This window comes from Erythrolamprus reginae, chromosome 5 (genome assembly GCF_031021105.1).
Source record: "Erythrolamprus reginae isolate rEryReg1 chromosome 5, rEryReg1.hap1, whole genome shotgun sequence".
In the NCBI taxonomy this organism is placed as follows: domain Eukaryota; kingdom Metazoa; phylum Chordata; class Lepidosauria; order Squamata; family Dipsadidae; genus Erythrolamprus; species Erythrolamprus reginae.
The window spans coordinates 7,750,666-7,767,616 of NC_091954.1; the positions used below are offsets into that span (position 1 = coordinate 7,750,666).

Here is a 16,951-nt window from a genome sequence, read left to right on the forward strand (position 1 = left end):
GGGTTCTAAAACCCTTCGCTACCGATTCACACACGCGTATATGCAGAAGGGTGGAGCCTCCCATCGCCAGCACTACCGGTTCTAAGAACTGGTCCAAACCAGGAGCAACTTACTGCTGGTTGTGAATCAATAATGGGTTCTCTTTTGTACTCTGGGTAAAAATTCTAATTAGATCTTCTTTGTCCTTTCTCTTTGCAGTTCTCACCAAAGACTCACAGACCCCCAAAAAACCTGCTTCTAGTTATGTCCCTTCATCACCATTCAAGATATGGAACCTGTCAATCTGTTTCTTCATTTTTCATAGACAAAAAAAAAATTGCACTAAATACAGAACAGAACTGGCGTCTATTTTTCCCAACATTTCCTTGACTCCTGTCACAAACCCTGGATTTGGTTGTTTTAAGAAAATGTCTCCTTCCCTTTGATTTCCTGCTATTTTCCAGCATGATCTATTTTTCCCCATCATCCGTTAGCAATGTCCTACTACTACTATTTTACACTGGGTAGCTTTCACAAATCCTTCTGCTGAACTAATTTCAGATTGGGAAAAAAAAACAAAAGGAGAAAAGGAGAAAGTTGTCATAAATGGAATGGATAAAATGAGAAAAATGTTTAAATAAGCAACGATGAGGAAAACAGAGCTTGCTGGAGCAGTCATCAAAAAAGGATTTGAATTAAATCAGGTAACTATTGTCAAGACGAGAGTTCGAATAAAGTTTCTAAAAAGTTGGCAGACTTCTTTGTGTGATCCACTATGAGTAAGATACATTCCATAACCAATGAAAAAAATAGTTCACCTTCCCAGTCTGAGATTTCAAGATAACAAGGGTGAGGGACCAATGGATTTAGCCAACATGGTCCCGTCAACTAAACAATGTTGGTTGGCGGGCCCCAGGGGAAGAGCCTTCTCTGTGGCGGCCCCGACTCTCTGGAACCAGCTCCCCCCAGAGATTAGAACTGCCCCTAGCCTCCTCGCCTTTCGCAAACTCCTTAAAACCCACCTTTGTCGTCAGGCATGGGGGAACTGAGATATCTCCCCAAGGCCTATACAATTTATGTATGGTATGCTTGTGTGTAAGTCTGTTTAATAATGTGTTTTTTAAAACATTTTAAATTGTAAATTATTAGATTTGTTATAAACTGTTTTTATTGTGTTGTGAGCCGCCCCGAGTCCACGGAAAGGGGCGGCATACAAATCTAATAAATAATAATAATAATAACAAACAATAAATTTAAATATCATCAACAAATATTAACAAACTATAGCACCATTATACCATTGAAGAAAGAAGGATATATGACTGACACAATGATATGGAGACTACAAGATTGTACTTATGTATTAAATGTATAATAACTGTAAAAAGGAAGATTTTCCTTTGTAAGTTAGACGTAAGCTGCACATAAATCACACTACCCCTCGAGTAGTGCCAATTGTAAATAATGATACCAAATATGCTATATATAAAGCAGAATGCTTTATTTTTTTTCTTTTTCTTATCTTCTTTTCCTCTTCTTTCTTTTTCTTTTTTTCCTCTCTCCTTTTTTCATGTTCGCTTTATGTGTATATGTTGCCTTTTGTTGTGTAATTTTAATGTAAATATTTAATAAAACTTTTTTCAAAATAATAATAATAATAACAACAACAACAACAACAACATGGACTTTTTAGCACTGTAAGTTATGGCTTAAACAAAGACAAAAGTTTCTTATTACACAATCTGGACTATGTATCTACTGGGCATAAAAATATCTGGGCCACATCTAACTACCCTGTTGGATTTTGTCACTATTTCTTCGATTTCTATTATTTGCCCTTTTCTCGCTTCTTCTCTTCCCATTACAGACTCAATAATGTCTGCAAATACAGATTCACTTGTACAATCTGATACAATCCACAAAGTAACCCGTTTCTTAGCCTTGAACGCGCCACAAAGTTTTCATCATGTTCAACTCACAACGGCAGCAAGATGGGTAGCGGCCAATGACACGGTCAAGTCTTTGTTTTTAAAAAGACTAAAACGAAAAGCAGACATTCCAAAACGCTACCTTTTTCGCTTTGATGGAAAGAAACTTCAGAGAGAATTACAACCATGGAAGAAAGTTTTAACTCATGCCTGTTGTGACTTAGGCCTCACCAAATCCCGAAACAGATTCCTTAGAAACATAGAAACATAGAAGACTGACGGCAGAAAAAGACCTCATGGTCCATCTAGTCTGCCCTTATACTATTTCCTGCATTTTATCTTAGGATGGATGGATGTTTATCCCAGGCATGTTTAAATTCAGTTACTGTGGATTTACCAACCACGTCTGCTGGAAGTTTGTTCCAAGGATCTACTACTCTTTCAGTGAAATAATATTTCCTCACGTTGCTTTTGATCTTTCCCCCAACTAACTTCAGATTGTGTCCCCTTGTTCTTGTGTCCACTTTCCTATTAAAAACACTTCCCTCCTGAACCTTATTTAACCCTTTAATATATTTAAATGTTTTGATCATGTCCCCCCTTTTCCTTCTGTCCTCCAGACTATACAGATTGAGTTCATGAAGTCTTTCCTGATACGTTTTATGCTTAAGACCTTCCACCATTCTTGTAGCCCGTCTTTGGACCCGTTCAGTTTTGTCAATATCTTTTTGTAGGTGAGGTCTCCTGAACTGAACACAGTACTCCAAATGTGGTCTCACCAGCGCTCTATATAAAGGGATCACAGTCTCCCTCTTCCTGCTTGTTATACCTCTAGCTATGCAGCCAAGCATCCTACTTGCTTTCCCTACCGCCCGACCACACTGCTCACCCATTTTGAGACTGTCAGAAATCACTACCCCTAAATCCTTCTCTTCTGAAGTTTTTGCTAACACAGAACTGCCAATGCAATACTCCGATTGAGGATTCCTTTTCCCCAAGTGCATTATTTTACATTTGGAAACATTAAACTGCAGTTTCCATTGCTTTGACCATTTATCTAGTAAAGCTAAATCATTTACCATATTACAGACCCCTCCAGGAATATCAACCCTATTGCACACTTTAGAGTCATCGGCAAATAGGCAAACCTTCCCTACCAAACCTTCCCCTATGTCACTCACAAACATATTAAAAAGAATAGGACCCAGAACAGACCCTTGTGGCACACCGCTTGTAACCCGTCTCTGCTCAGAATACTCGCCATTAACAATAACTCTCTGATGTCTACGCTTCAGCCAGCTTAAAATACACTGAACTATCCAGGGATTCCTTATCCCCCCAAAACCACTTTTTCATTTGGCTAATGTGAATTCCTAGCATTCACATCCAGCAAAGTCCCGGAAAACAGTCTTTCAAGGGTGAACTGTAAACACAGACCTTATCAGTCCTTGGATGGTTGCCAGTCTGATAGCTCCTTGATTCAATGCTGTACAAGGAAACACAGTGGTACCTCTAGATACGAGCTGCTCCACACGCGAGTATTCCAAGTTACGAGCCGCGACGCGAGCCAAAATTCTGTTCGACACCCGAGCTCAAATTCGGGATACGAGCCGAGCTTCCACGAGGTGGCGCAAGAATCTCCTTGCTTCCGGTTATCTCGGCGCGAAAAACAAAGTCTAAAGGCATTCGTTCGAGATGCGAGTTGATCGACTTACGAGCTCGGGTCTGGAACGAATTAAACTCGTATGTCGAGGTACCACTGTACTTGGAAAGGAGTCTCTCAGATAAGCAAATCTTCACAATAACAAACTACCTCCTGCAAACACCATTCCCCATTTGCTCCTATTTATTCCGTACGTGAGGGACCCTTCAGCGCCCCCTTGTGCTTTTACTCCCGAGTTGAGCTCTGTTCCTGAATTGTTCCCTCCTCCTGACAGCTCTGCGCATGTGCACATCGAGAAAAGGCTACAGCTGTTTTTCAGCCCCACTTACCCCAGACTCCGAAGGTAGCTGATAACTGTCGGACAGCCCTGGCCCCATCTCTGCCTCTGATGCAGAGCCATCTCCAGACTCCAAGATTGGTCCGTGTTCCCCCCCAACCTCCTCACTGTCCGAATCTGCCACCAGCTCTGCTGGCGGGCCATAACAATCCCCTCCTGGGGATGGAGTTCTCCTTCCTTTGACGGGAGAGCCCTCCGTTTACAAATATAAACATGCCTTCACAATCCCCATTTGGCCAGACTGGACGACTTACCACTGCTACCACAGTCTGCGCAGGAGAGGAGTTCTTCTGGCTTTTTCTCACGGTTTGATTCTTTTGTCCCCAAGCAGAAGCTACATATGGGGATGGGATCAGCCCGAGGCTATGGAAAGAATGGTGAAATTAATAGTTAGTTCTCTTTCAAAGAATGTTTTTCTTCTTGGCCCCAGTGTATTAAGATGTTGGCCTGGATGCCTTTTTTATTAGCAGAAACAAACATTTTTCCTTTTATAATTTCGTAAGTTTAAATACTTTAATTCTTCTTTCCATGGACATTATTCGTTCGTAACAACAGGAAATAAATTTGCCAAAATTTAGAATTATCCTTTGGGTGATTTATATCTCAAAGTATTAGGAATCAGGGTTAGGTATTTCCAGTTTATGAAAGGAAGTATTTTAGAGGCATGAAAACCAGCTCCATTCTTCTACAAATAAAAAAGAAAAGTGATGTATAAGAAAACTTCGTATCCTGTTTGCCCCAAAATAAGACATCCACTGATAATAAGCTCGAAGGAGCTTTTGAGTGCATGGCAATAAGGCCAAGTGCTTATTTCAGGGTTCAAAAAAATAAAAGACCGGATCTTATTTTCGGGGAAACACAGTAGTTATGAAGAGCTACAGATAAAACATTACTCAGACTCATTAGAACGAATGTATTTATACGGGAGTGTGCCTAGGTCACAATTCAACATACACTTACCTGGGAATAAATCTTATTTCAAAGATTGAAATTGGTAAATACTCTTGAAATTAGTTCAAAGTTGCATTCGAGAACAGGAAGAATTTAAAACATTTCAACTTTGCCAAAGCCTGAATTGTATTATAACTGATAAGTTCCCAAAGTTTGAAATTGCAGTAGGAGGATACTCTGGATCCGTGATGGCGAACTTATGGCACGGGTGCCACAGGTGGCACGCGGAGCCATACCTGCTGGCCCACGAGCCATTACCCTAGCTCAGCTCCAGTGTGCATGTGCGTGCCGGCCAGCTGATTTTTGACTCGTCTGGAGGTTCTGAGAGGGCATTTTCAGCTGCCAGAGAGTCTCCGGGGGATGGACGAGGGCGTTTTTGTCTCTGGAGCCTGGGGTGGGCAAAAAACGGGCCTACTGGGCCCACCAGAATTTGGGAAATGGGTTGTTTCAGGCCTCCAGAGGGACTCCGGGGTGGGGGGCAAGGGATGCCATTGTTGCCCTCCGCAGGCATTGAATTATGGGTGTGGGCAGTCACGCATGCTCGATAGCACATGTACTTTGGGCACCTGGGGAACAAAAGGTTCGCCATCACTGCTCTGGATGATGAACTGGGAGGAACCCATTCCTGGTTATTATCCTAATGCTCTAGTAGGACATTTTACTAAATTTCAATAGTCTCTTCCAAAAAGTCCATAAAGATTAGAGTAAAAAAAAAATGAACAACCCATTTCCCGAATGGGTGAGCAGTGTGGTCGGGCGGTAGGAAAAGCAAGTAGGATGCTTGGCTGCATAGCTAGAGGTATAACAAGCAGGAAGAGGGAGATTGTGATCCCCTTATACAGAGCGCTGGTGAGACCACATTTGGAGTACTGTGTTCAGTTCTGGAGACCTCACCTACAAAAAGATATGGATAAAATTGAACGGGTCCAAAGACGGGCTACAAGAATGGTGGAAGGTCTTAAGCGTAAAACCTATCAGGAAAGACTTCATGAACTCAATCTGTATAGTCTGAAGGACAGAAGGAAAAGGGGGGACATGATCGAAACATTTAAATATGTTAAAGGGTTAAATAAGGTTCAGGAGGGAAGTGTTTTTAATAGGAATGTGAACACAAGAACAACGGGACACAATCTGAAGTTAGTTGGGGGAAAGATCAAAAGCAACGTGAGAAAATATTATTTTACTGAAAGAGTAGTAGATCCTTGGAACAAACTTCCAGCAGATGTGGTTGGTAAATCCACAGTAACTGAATTTAAACATGCCTGGGATAAACATATATCCATTGTAAGATAAATTACAGGAAATAATATAAGGGCAGACTAGATGGACCATGAGGTCTTTTTCTGCCGTCAGTCTTCTATGTTTCTATGTTTCGAACTACTGTGAGTCAGACAAACATCTTACTTTGGATCCATAGTTAATAAGAAATTGAAAATACAGACAATATGACTAGGTTCAGAGCATCTCACAAAACCATACAGGTCAAATAATATTGCAATTGCAGTGCTACCTTAAAACAGAGCAATATGGAAATTACCGTATATCTCAAAGCACCTTAAAAGTCCCTTATTCGCCATTTATTAGTGTCAGTATTATTTCAATTTAATTCATTTGAAACTATTAAAAGTAATTTACGGAACAGTACATTCTAAAGAAGATTTCAAGAAGATAAACAGTTATAGTAGGAAAATTCTCTAGAGTAACTAGATTTGGGTTAAAAACTTTAATATGCAGCCACATATATTAAACAGATGACCACAAAGAAAATGCTTTGATAGGTTGTTATAATTATTCATGAGCAAAAGGGTTTAACTATTACTACATAATTTTAGAGATTCATTTCAAGCCTCTGCCAAGGATAGCAATTTATTCCAGGTATAAATCTGCATTAAAAGATAGTATCAAAAATAGGGAATAGAGACATCTGGTACAAGCCATGATGGTGCCATCTACATCTTGAAATTATATTCTATAATTTGCATCATTTCCCTTCCATGATAGGTTAAGTACTAAATGAAAGAGAAGAGGGGAAAAAATCAATACAGCAGCCCTGCGAAGAACGGCTTGGCACACTTTATGTTGTGCAACAGTTGTGCCTGTTCCTTGAGAGAAAGAAACCGTAAATCATTCCAGACAGCTGCTTGTCTGGAATGATAGAGTCTCCTGCTTGAGTAGAGGGCTAGACTAGAAGACCTCCAAAGTCCCTTCCAATTCTGTTATTCTGTTATTATGTCCAGAGATTTTGAGGAGGCCACCAAGAGTGCACAGCAATGGAAAAATGATGAGATTTGTTTGTTTGTTTGTTTGTTTGTTTGATTGATTGATTGATTGATTTGTATGCTGCCCCTCTCCGTGGACTCGGGGCAGCTCACAGCATGTCCATAAAACAATATGGAACAATAGAAGGAAAACAACAAATAGAAGGAAAATATTATTTTACTGAAAGAGTAGTAGATCCTTGGAACAAACTTCCAGCAGACGTGATTGATAAATCCACAGTAACTGAATTTAAACATGCCTGGGATAAACATATATCCATCCTAAGATAAAATACAGAAAATAGTGATGGGTCCATTCACTCTGACAGAGTGGTATTTACTAGAGAGGCTAAAAGATTCCTTAGGGGTACTACTTAGGGGAAGACAGCATACTAGATTAGTGAAGCAGAGTTAAAGTTTATCTTTTATTTTATATTTTGTGTGCTCACATAAATATGTGAATGTCCATTCCTGAGATGCATAAGAATATCTTTTAAGGGCCTTTACACCAGGAGTATACAAGAGTATACAGTATACAGGATCTGCATTGGTTGCCAATCGGTCTCCGAACACAATTCAAGGTGTTGATTATCATCTTTAAAGCCCCAAATGGCTCAATTCCAGACTATTTACAGGACCGCCTCCTCCCTCATACCTCGCTCTGGCCAATAGGGGCCCACAGAGTTGGCCTTCTCCAGGTCCCGTCTGCCAAACAATGTCAGTTGGCGGGATCTAGGGGAGGAGCCTTCTCTGTGGTGGCTCTGACACTTTGGAACCAACTGCCTCCAGAGATCCGCATTACCTCCACCCTACCGGTCTTCCGGAAAGCTGTTACAACCTGGCTTTTCCGGCAGGCCTGGAATTAGGCTGATTTTAAGTATGTATGTTTTTTATATTATTGTTATTACTGATTTTTTAATTAGATTTTAACTGTTTTTATTGTTGTTGTATTTATTCCGATTGTTAGCAGCTCAGAGTCCATTTGGAGTGAGCGGCATATAAATACAATAGATAGATAGATAGATAGATAGATAGATAGATAGATAGATGGATGGATGGATGGATGGATGGATGGATGGATGGATGGATGGATGGATGGATGGATGGATGGATAGACAGACAGACAGACAGAGAGACAGACAGATAGAATAGATAGATAGATTTGATAGATAGATAGATAGATAGATAGATAGACAGACAGACAGATAGATTAGATGGATAGATAGATAGATAGATAGATAGATAGATAGATAGATAGATAGATAGATAGATAGATAGATAGATAGATAGATAGATTAGACAGACAGACAGACAGACAGACAGGCAGGCAGGCAGGCAGGCAGGCAGGCAGGCAGGCAGGCAGACAGACAGACAGACAGACTACAGTGGGGGTTCTTATCTGAAGTGGTAATTGGGAATATTCCTAATACAGCATTTAGCTGCCTTGCCATTTTTATCATGCTTATCCAACTCTTAAACGGTTTTTAATTTCACCCTATTGCTCGGATTATGCATTTATAAAAAGGCGCGTCAATTTCTTGTGCAGGTCAAACGAACATGCCTCAGTAAGACAGATAGTTGCTACCAGTAGTACTTTCATCAACACTTTAACCGTAATCAATTGCAACTATTTAAACAAGGTCAAGCAACCAGCATTTCATCTGTTATGTATTTTTAAAATGCAATACTGTTAGGTCACCTTAAAACGAGCCAACAGAGAGGCCTGGAGTCTGTTTAATATTTAAACAGAGTCACTCACACCTGTTTTCATCCAGGAGCAAAGTTATTGTACATCACTTGAAGCAGCTCATTAATATCCCCTCCGCATCTTTCAGAGGTTGTAGGAATGCCAATGTTTTCAGAGGCATCTGTCATAAGATCTAAACAGCACAGCTAGACATCCATACTTTCCATTATTGACTCACGAAATAATCAACCTTATTTAATCTAAGTGAAAAGAATGGAACTTTAAATGAAAATAACCAATTACGTTTGATATCAGACTATGTGCCTATCATCCCTCTCATCTCTTTAGGTGGCTCACTTGATAGCAAGTGTTCCACACACAAAAAAATTGTTATCCGCTTGTAATTAAACTGAACAGCTGTCATGTTCAATTATAAATCCGCAAGAGTTTTTCTCCTTTAACTTGAAATACATGGTTTTTAATTGAAGTTTGATCAAATATTTGAGCACCAGGCATTTTAATGATTCTCTCTCATTGCATTAATGAAGGAGGCATACCATACAACCGCAGTGTAACATTGTATAAATAATAATGACAGCATTTGCATAAAGCTAATAGAGTTTTATTCTTAATATGGTATTACCACCCGCAATCAAAGCATCGAAGGCATAATAAAATAAAAATAGTAAAAATAGTAAACTAATTAGTAAACTAATTTGGGAGTATAAGGTCCAGGTACTGTATACATCAGCATGCAAACAGTTTATTGGTAAATAATAAACTAAGTGGGATCAAACCTCATTAAGACCTAAATGGGAGACTATTAGGAAGAGCAATATCCCCATACATTCACAGACAGCTCTTGCTTGTTATTTGTTAATTAAAGCGCTGAATATCCACGGTTTTTATGACATTATGAAATGTTATACACATAGTATATACCATATTTTTCAGAGTATAAGATGCACCTTTTTGCCCTCTAAAAGGGAGTGGAAATATTGGCACATCTTATACACGGGATACAGCCATTTTTGGCCACCCAAAGCCCCCCTTCGACATACCATTTTTGCAAAAAAGGGGCCTGTGTTTCACAAAAAAGGGGTGCACAGATGGTTTGGGAGGTCTGCAGTGTGCTTCTGGGGCCTGGGGAAGGGCAAAAACACCCCCATTTTTGTGTAAAATTTATTTATTTATTAGATTTGTATGCCGCCCCTCTCTGTAGACTCGGGGTGGCTCACCGCAATAATAAACAATATATAACAAATCTAATAATTTAAAAGAAACACTAAAAGCCCCATTATTAAAAGCAAACACACACACAAGCATACCATACATAAACTGTATAGGCCTGGGGGAGATTAGATTAGATTAGATTTATTGGATTTATATGCCGCCCCTCTCCGCAAACTCGGGGCGGCTCACAACAATAATAAAAAAAGTACATAGTAACAAATCCAATTCCCACCAATCTAATTCCAATTTTACATTAAAAATTCATAAAACAATCCCAATATATATAAAAAACAAGCACACAGTCAATCAATCAAACGGCAGAGATGTTTCAATTCCCCCATGCCTGACGGCAAAGGTGGGTTTTAAGGAGTTTACGAAAGGCGAGGAGGGTGAGGGCAGTTCTAATCTCTGGGGGGAGCTGGTTCCAGAGGGTCGGGGCCGCCACAGAGAAGGCTCTTCCCCTGGGTCCCGCCAAACGGCATTGTTTACTTGACGGGTAATTCTCTTCCCATTATTGCAAAAAACAGGGCATGCAGAAGGTTTGGGAGGCCTGCAGAGTCCTTCTTGGGGCTAGGGAAGGGCAAAAATGCCCTTTTTTGCAAAGAAATTGCCCATTTTCACCTGTTTTTCACAAAAACAAGGGTGTTTTTGCTTTCCCTCAGCTCCCAGAAGCCCTCTGCAGGCTTCCCAAACCCTCTGCATGCCCCATTTTTTAAAAAAATGGGCCACCTTTCACACACACACACCCAAAAAACTCCCCCAACAGATCATGCAGAGGGTTCGGGATGCCTGCAGAGTGATCCTGGGGGCCGGGGAGGAAAAAAACTTTTTTTCCCCTTACTTACCTCTTTGAAATTTTGGTGCATCTAATACACCGGTGTGTCTTATAGTCCGAAAAAATACAGTAATTGCGAGAAAAGCAGAAGCCCGTCAAACATTGTACTTGCATTATAATTTGTGTTATGCAGCTGCATAGAAGTTCCTTGCAAGTAGCGACAGGTTAGAAATATAGAAACATAGAAGACTGACGGCAGAAAAAGACCTCCTGGTCCATCTAGTCTGCCCTTATACTATTTCCTGTATTTTATCTTACAATGGATATATGTTTATCCCAGGCATGTTTAAATTCAGTTACTGTGGATTTACCAACCACGTCTGCTGGAAATTTGTTCCAAGGATCTACTACTCTTTCAGTCAAATAATATTTTCTCACGTTGCTTTTGATCTTTCCCCCAACTAACTTCAGATTGTGTCCCCTTGTTCTTGTGTTCACTTTCCTATTAAAAACACTTCCTTCCTGGACCTTATTTAACCCTTTAACATATTTAAATGTTTAAATGTTTAAAGGTTGGTTATCAATCGTCCTCATCCATGGAGGACAAATCACAAAGTTTGTAAGTACAATTTTTTTCCCATCAGCTGGGTCAACAGGGAGAGAAAATGTTGTCTCTAGAGCAGGGGTCCTCAAACTTTTTAAACAGGGAGCAGACCGACTGAGTGGGCAGAGCTGGGAAGGCACGTAATTGCGTGGATGTACAAGTCCATTAAATAATACACACAAATTAATCTCTATTTTGTTCCAGGGGGTGTTTTATTTGTTTTTATTTGTATGTTACTCTTTTGGTTGACTTTTTTTTTAACTAGACCTTTTGTTTTGAAGTCTAGTGGTCTACTTCAGGAAATTATCTACGAGACCGCCTTCTGCCGCACGAATCCCAGCGTCCGGTTAGGTCCCACAGAGTTGGTCTTCTCCATGTCCCGTCGACTAAACAATGCCGTCTGGCAGGACCTAGGGGGAGAGCCTTCTCTGTGGTGGCTCCAACCCTCTTGAATCAGCTCCCCCGGGAGATAGGACTGCCCCCACCCTCCTTGCCTTTCGTAAACTCCTCAAAACCCATCTCTGTCGTCAAACTTGGAGGAACTGAGACACTTTCCCCTTGCCTATGTAGTTTCTGTGCACAATTTGACTCTATGTATGCTTTTATATACTGGGGTTTCTCTTTTAGATTTTTTATATGTATAATTGCTATTTTAGATTCTAATGATTAGATTTGTCATTATGTATTGTTTTTATCACTGTTGTGAGCCGCCCCGAGTCTACGGAGAGGGGCGGCATACAAATCTAATAAATAATATTAATAATAAAAAATTCAGTTTTGCAGCAGTTCTTCTCAGTCCCAAGGTGATTACAATCAACAAGTTTCTCTCCCTCTCCTCTCTCACGTTCTCTCTCTCTTGTCTCTCGTCTTCCCTCCCTCCCTTTCCCTCTCTATCCTCTCTCTCTCTGTCTCTCTCTGTCTCTCTCTGTCTCTCTTGTCCCTCTCTTTCCCTCCCTCTCTGTTTCTCTCTCTGTCCCAGACCGGGGAGGGGGGGAGAAGAAACCCCTGAACTGGTGCTGGATGGTGGGAATCTGACACCCAGAAGCCGATGAGCGGTGCGCCGAAGACCAGCTAGCTGACTGGCGGGGAAGTGGGGCAATTCCGCGGCCTCCCCAAAAGTAACCCATCTCTTGAGACTTGAAGACTAGTCCAGATGGCGGGTGGGTGAGTGGGAAGCCCTCCTCTCCAATCCAATCCTCCTGTAGCACTCTGCAAGCCAAAAACGAAGTGCACAAAGGCCTCCAGGGCCTCCAGAAGCATTCTGCCAGCCAAAATGTTGGCCTTATCTTCTAGTTTCCAGCAAAGGTAAGTCTAGGGTGGAGGCTGGAGGGTGTAATGTATATGGGCCAGCCTTGTAGTCCCGCGTGGGCAGGATTAATGGCTTTGGCGGGCCATATCCGACCTACAGGCCATAGTATGAGGACTCCAGCTCTACAGCTTTGAAGGTACGTTAGGAGTGTTAAATCAGAATATACGTAACCCAACTATTTATTGAATTTATTGAACCCAAAGGTCATCCTAAAAGAGGTCCAACAAATAATATTCTGAAAAGAAATATCATCAAGACAATGAATTTAAGAACGTGTCGTATCACTGGGTTGGATATTACAAGAAGTAAGAGAAAAGTCGAATTCAGATTTTAGCACTACCGTTTAAGCACATCTCAAAGTTTACTCCAAAACAAACAAGTATCCTAAATAAAATCCTTTATATAATGATTGCACTACTTTCTCTGACATTATAAATGTTATCTGCACAATTGGCCAATACATGTTTGGTATTGTTCTTGCATACTATAGGAGCAAAATTACTCCTGCACCATTGTCCACTCAAACTGGAACAACATAAATATTTATACAGCAGTAATTCATTTCTGCACCATGTTTCCTAAACCCATTCAAGGATCTTCTAATTTTTCTGCTCAGCATTTTTCCACTCATATCTCATTTACATTTATCTATCCTTTTCACTGAAGCATGTTCCCCAAACTACTGCCTATTTAGCTGTTAAGATTTTGTGCATCTTCCAATAATTAATTCAATCACTGTCAGAAATGTAACAGAATACAATAGAATTTTTAATTGGCCAAATGTGATTGGACACACAAGGAATTTGTCTTGGTGCATATGCTCTCAGTGCACATAAAGAAAAGATACATTCATTAGGAATCATAAGATACAACACTTAATGATAGTCTGGGTAGAAACAAACAATCAAATCATACTGGGAAACAATCAATATACAGTGCTCCCTCAATTTTCACGGGGGATGCGTTCCGAGACCGCCCGCGAAAGTCGAATTTCCGCGAAGTAGAGATGCGGAAGTAAATACACTATTGTTCGCTATGAACAGTATCACAAGCCTTCCCTTAACACTTTAAACCCCTAAACTGAAATTTCCCATTCCCTTAGCAACCATTTAGATTATTACTCACCATGTTTATTTATTAAAGTTTATTTTTTTAAATGTTTTTTAAAGGCAGACGAAAGTTTGGCAATGACATATGACGTCATTGGGCGGGAAAAACCGTGGTATAGGGGGAAAAACCACAAAGTATTTTTTAATTAATATTTTTGAAAAACCATGGTATGTTCGAACCCGCGAAAATCGAGGGAACACTATAAATCATAAGGATACAAGCAAGAAAGTTATAGTCATACAGTTATTATTGGGAGTAAATGGGTGATGGGAACGATGAGAAAATTAATAGTAGTGCAGACTTAGTAAATAGTTTGACAATGTTGAGGGAAATATTTGTTTAGTAGAGTGATGGCGTTTTGGGAAAAAACTGCTCTTGTGTCTAGTTGTTCTGCAGTGCTCCATAGTGTCATTTTGAGGATAGCATTTGAAACAGTTTATGTCCAGGAAGTGAGGGGTCTGTAGATATTTTCCAAGCCCTCTTTTAAAGGCAGGTTAGTAGCCATTGTTTTTTCTGCAGTTCTAATTATCCTCTGAAGTCTGTGTCTGCCTTGCTAGGTTACAGAACCAAACCAGACAATTATACTAATTTCTCTTACAGAAATGTAACAGCCGCTCTTTTTATCTGCAAAGAGCACAAGCTTTGGCAGGTGAGAAAAGTGGAACCTGCAATACCACATTTAAATCCATCCATCCATCAATCAATACATTCTGGACATAAATTCCTCTCTGTGAAATTATGTAAATATTCCTCTCCGCATGGTTTCGGTCCCCATATTACAAAAAAACTGTAATATCAAATCAATCAATCAATCAATAAAATCTAATAATAAAAAGTTCCAGAAAACTGGTAGCGGAAATTTTGAATAGTTTGGAGAACCGGTAAATACCACCGGTCCTGCCCCCATTTATTCCCTGCCTCCCAAGTCCCAGCTGATTGGGAAGAAATGGGGATTTTGCAGTAACTTTCCCCTGGAGTGGGGTGGGAATGGAGATTTTACAATCACCATTAACAAATACCAAATAGATATGGCTCTGCAGAGGTCTTCAGTGATATCATGGAATAATGAAATGCTGTAATTCTATTCAGCTAAGGAGAGAATAGTCTTGCCTACTCAAAGCAATCCACTCCATCCCGGTATTCTTTAAAATAAATAATACATCAAGAACTCTAGAATCGCAGTAATCAGTTTTAAAACAATCTACATAATCTACATCACTGAGTATAAATGAGCCTTGATAAACCTTAAAATGTTTCACCCTGCAGCCAAGACAAGCTAGATTTCAAAAACACTGTACGGTAATTGGATTTGAGCGACAAAATTACTGAGAGCAACACACTGAGCCGGTAAGAGATCTTACAGCAATAGCTTTGAATGGAAAACACTATTTAACTTCCAGGATCAGAAATTAATGCACTTAGCCCTTGCGATAACAATCTATATGAACAGATGCATCAATTCTGTTGCTCTGCCAATGACAACTAATTGCCATAACTAACTGATACAAGAGATTTTCTCTCTCTCTTTTAAAAAAGATTTTCTCAATATATTCTTGCAAGGAATAAATTATCCCAGTTTAATACTCTCTCTCTCTCTCTCTCCTTCATAGCATAGAACAATGAATGTTTTATTAATTTAATTTAATTTAATTTAATTTAATTTAATTTAATTTATTAATTAATTAATTTTATTTTATTTTATTTTATTTTATTTATTTATTGGATTTGTATGCCGCCCCTCTCCGGAGACTCGGGGCGGCTAACAGCAATAATAAAACTGCATATAATAATAATCCAATACTAAAAACAATTAAAAACCCATTATTATAAAAAACCAAACATACATACAGACATACCATGCGTAAAATTGTAAAGGCCTAAGGGGAAAGACTATCTCAATTCCCCCATGCCTGGCGGCAGAGGTGGGTTTTAAGTAGCTTACGAAAGGCAAGGAGGGTGGGGGCAATTCTAATCTGAGCCGCCCCGAGTCCGCGGAGAGGGGCAGCATACAAATCTAAATAAATAAATAAATAAATAAATAAATAAATAAATAAATAAATAAATAAATAAATAAATAAATAAATAAAAATAAAATAAAATAAAATAAAATAAAATAAAATAAAATAAAATAAAATAAAATAAAATAAAATAAAATAAAATAAAATAAAATAAAATAAAATAAAATAAAATAAAATAAAATAAAATAAAATAATCTAATCTCTGGGGAGAGTTGGTTCCAGAGGGTCGGGGCCGCCACAGAGAAGGCTCTTCCCCTGGGTCCCGCCAAGCGGCATTGTTTAGTTGACGGGACCCGGAGAAGACCCTCTCTGTGGGACCTAACTGATCACTGGGATTCGTGCAGCAGAAGGTGGTCCCGGAGATAATCTGGTCCGGTGCCATGAAGGGCTTTATAGGTCATAACCAACACTTTGAATTGTGACCGGAAACTGATCGGCAACCAATGCAGACTGCGGAGTGTTGGTGTAACAATGCATCCATCTTTTAAAAATAAAAACAAACAAACAAAAAACAGAGGGTTGTAAAATCATGCTCAGAGGAAGCAGACCATGTTTGGCCACAGATATGTCATGTAGGAAGGAAAAAGGGCAAAAGTTGAAGATCGGCTACTGGGGTAGGGGGAGATATGTTTCAAGACACCAAAGTCCAAATAAATAATTGCTTTAATTTTTTTTTTAAAGGTTATGGGGGAAAAAGCAATACTGGCTCCGAAGAGAGAAGGCAAATTAAGAAGAAAATCAGAGAAAACAACTAATGAAGAAGATGACTCCACCCATCCAACTAAGTTGAAGGTGGTTAGTACCTGGAAGAGAGACCTCCATCAGTGGTTGTATACTAGACTAGGAAATGAAAACATCCCCTGGAAGAAGGGAAACCATTCCAATATTGTGGCCAATATTGCGCAACATGGTTGGGACCTCAAACCTCAATGAGCTCCATTACCAGAATATCTCCGAGACCGCCTTCTGCCGCACGAATCCCAGCGACCGATTAGGTCCCGCAGAGTGGGCCTTCTCCGGGTCCCGTCAACTAAACAATGTCGGTTGGGGGGCCCCAGGGGAAGAGCCTTCTCTGTGGCGGCCCCGGCCCTCTGGAACC

General features: G+C 39.9%; 1 protein-coding gene across 7 annotated transcripts in view; it reads right to left on the reverse strand.

Moving 5' to 3' along the window:
* The window catches only part of KAT6B (lysine acetyltransferase 6B), a 116,981-nt gene that overhangs the window by 78,468 nt on the left and 21,562 nt on the right, over positions 1 to 16,951 (reverse strand). For all 7 annotated transcript variants that reach the window (XM_070752030.1, XM_070752029.1, XM_070752031.1 and 4 more), the window contains exon 4: positions 4,162 to 4,270. In XM_070752030.1, the coding sequence (XP_070608131.1) occupies positions 4,162 to 4,270 (109 nt within the window). The remainder of the gene's footprint in view (positions 1 to 4,161; positions 4,271 to 16,951) is intronic.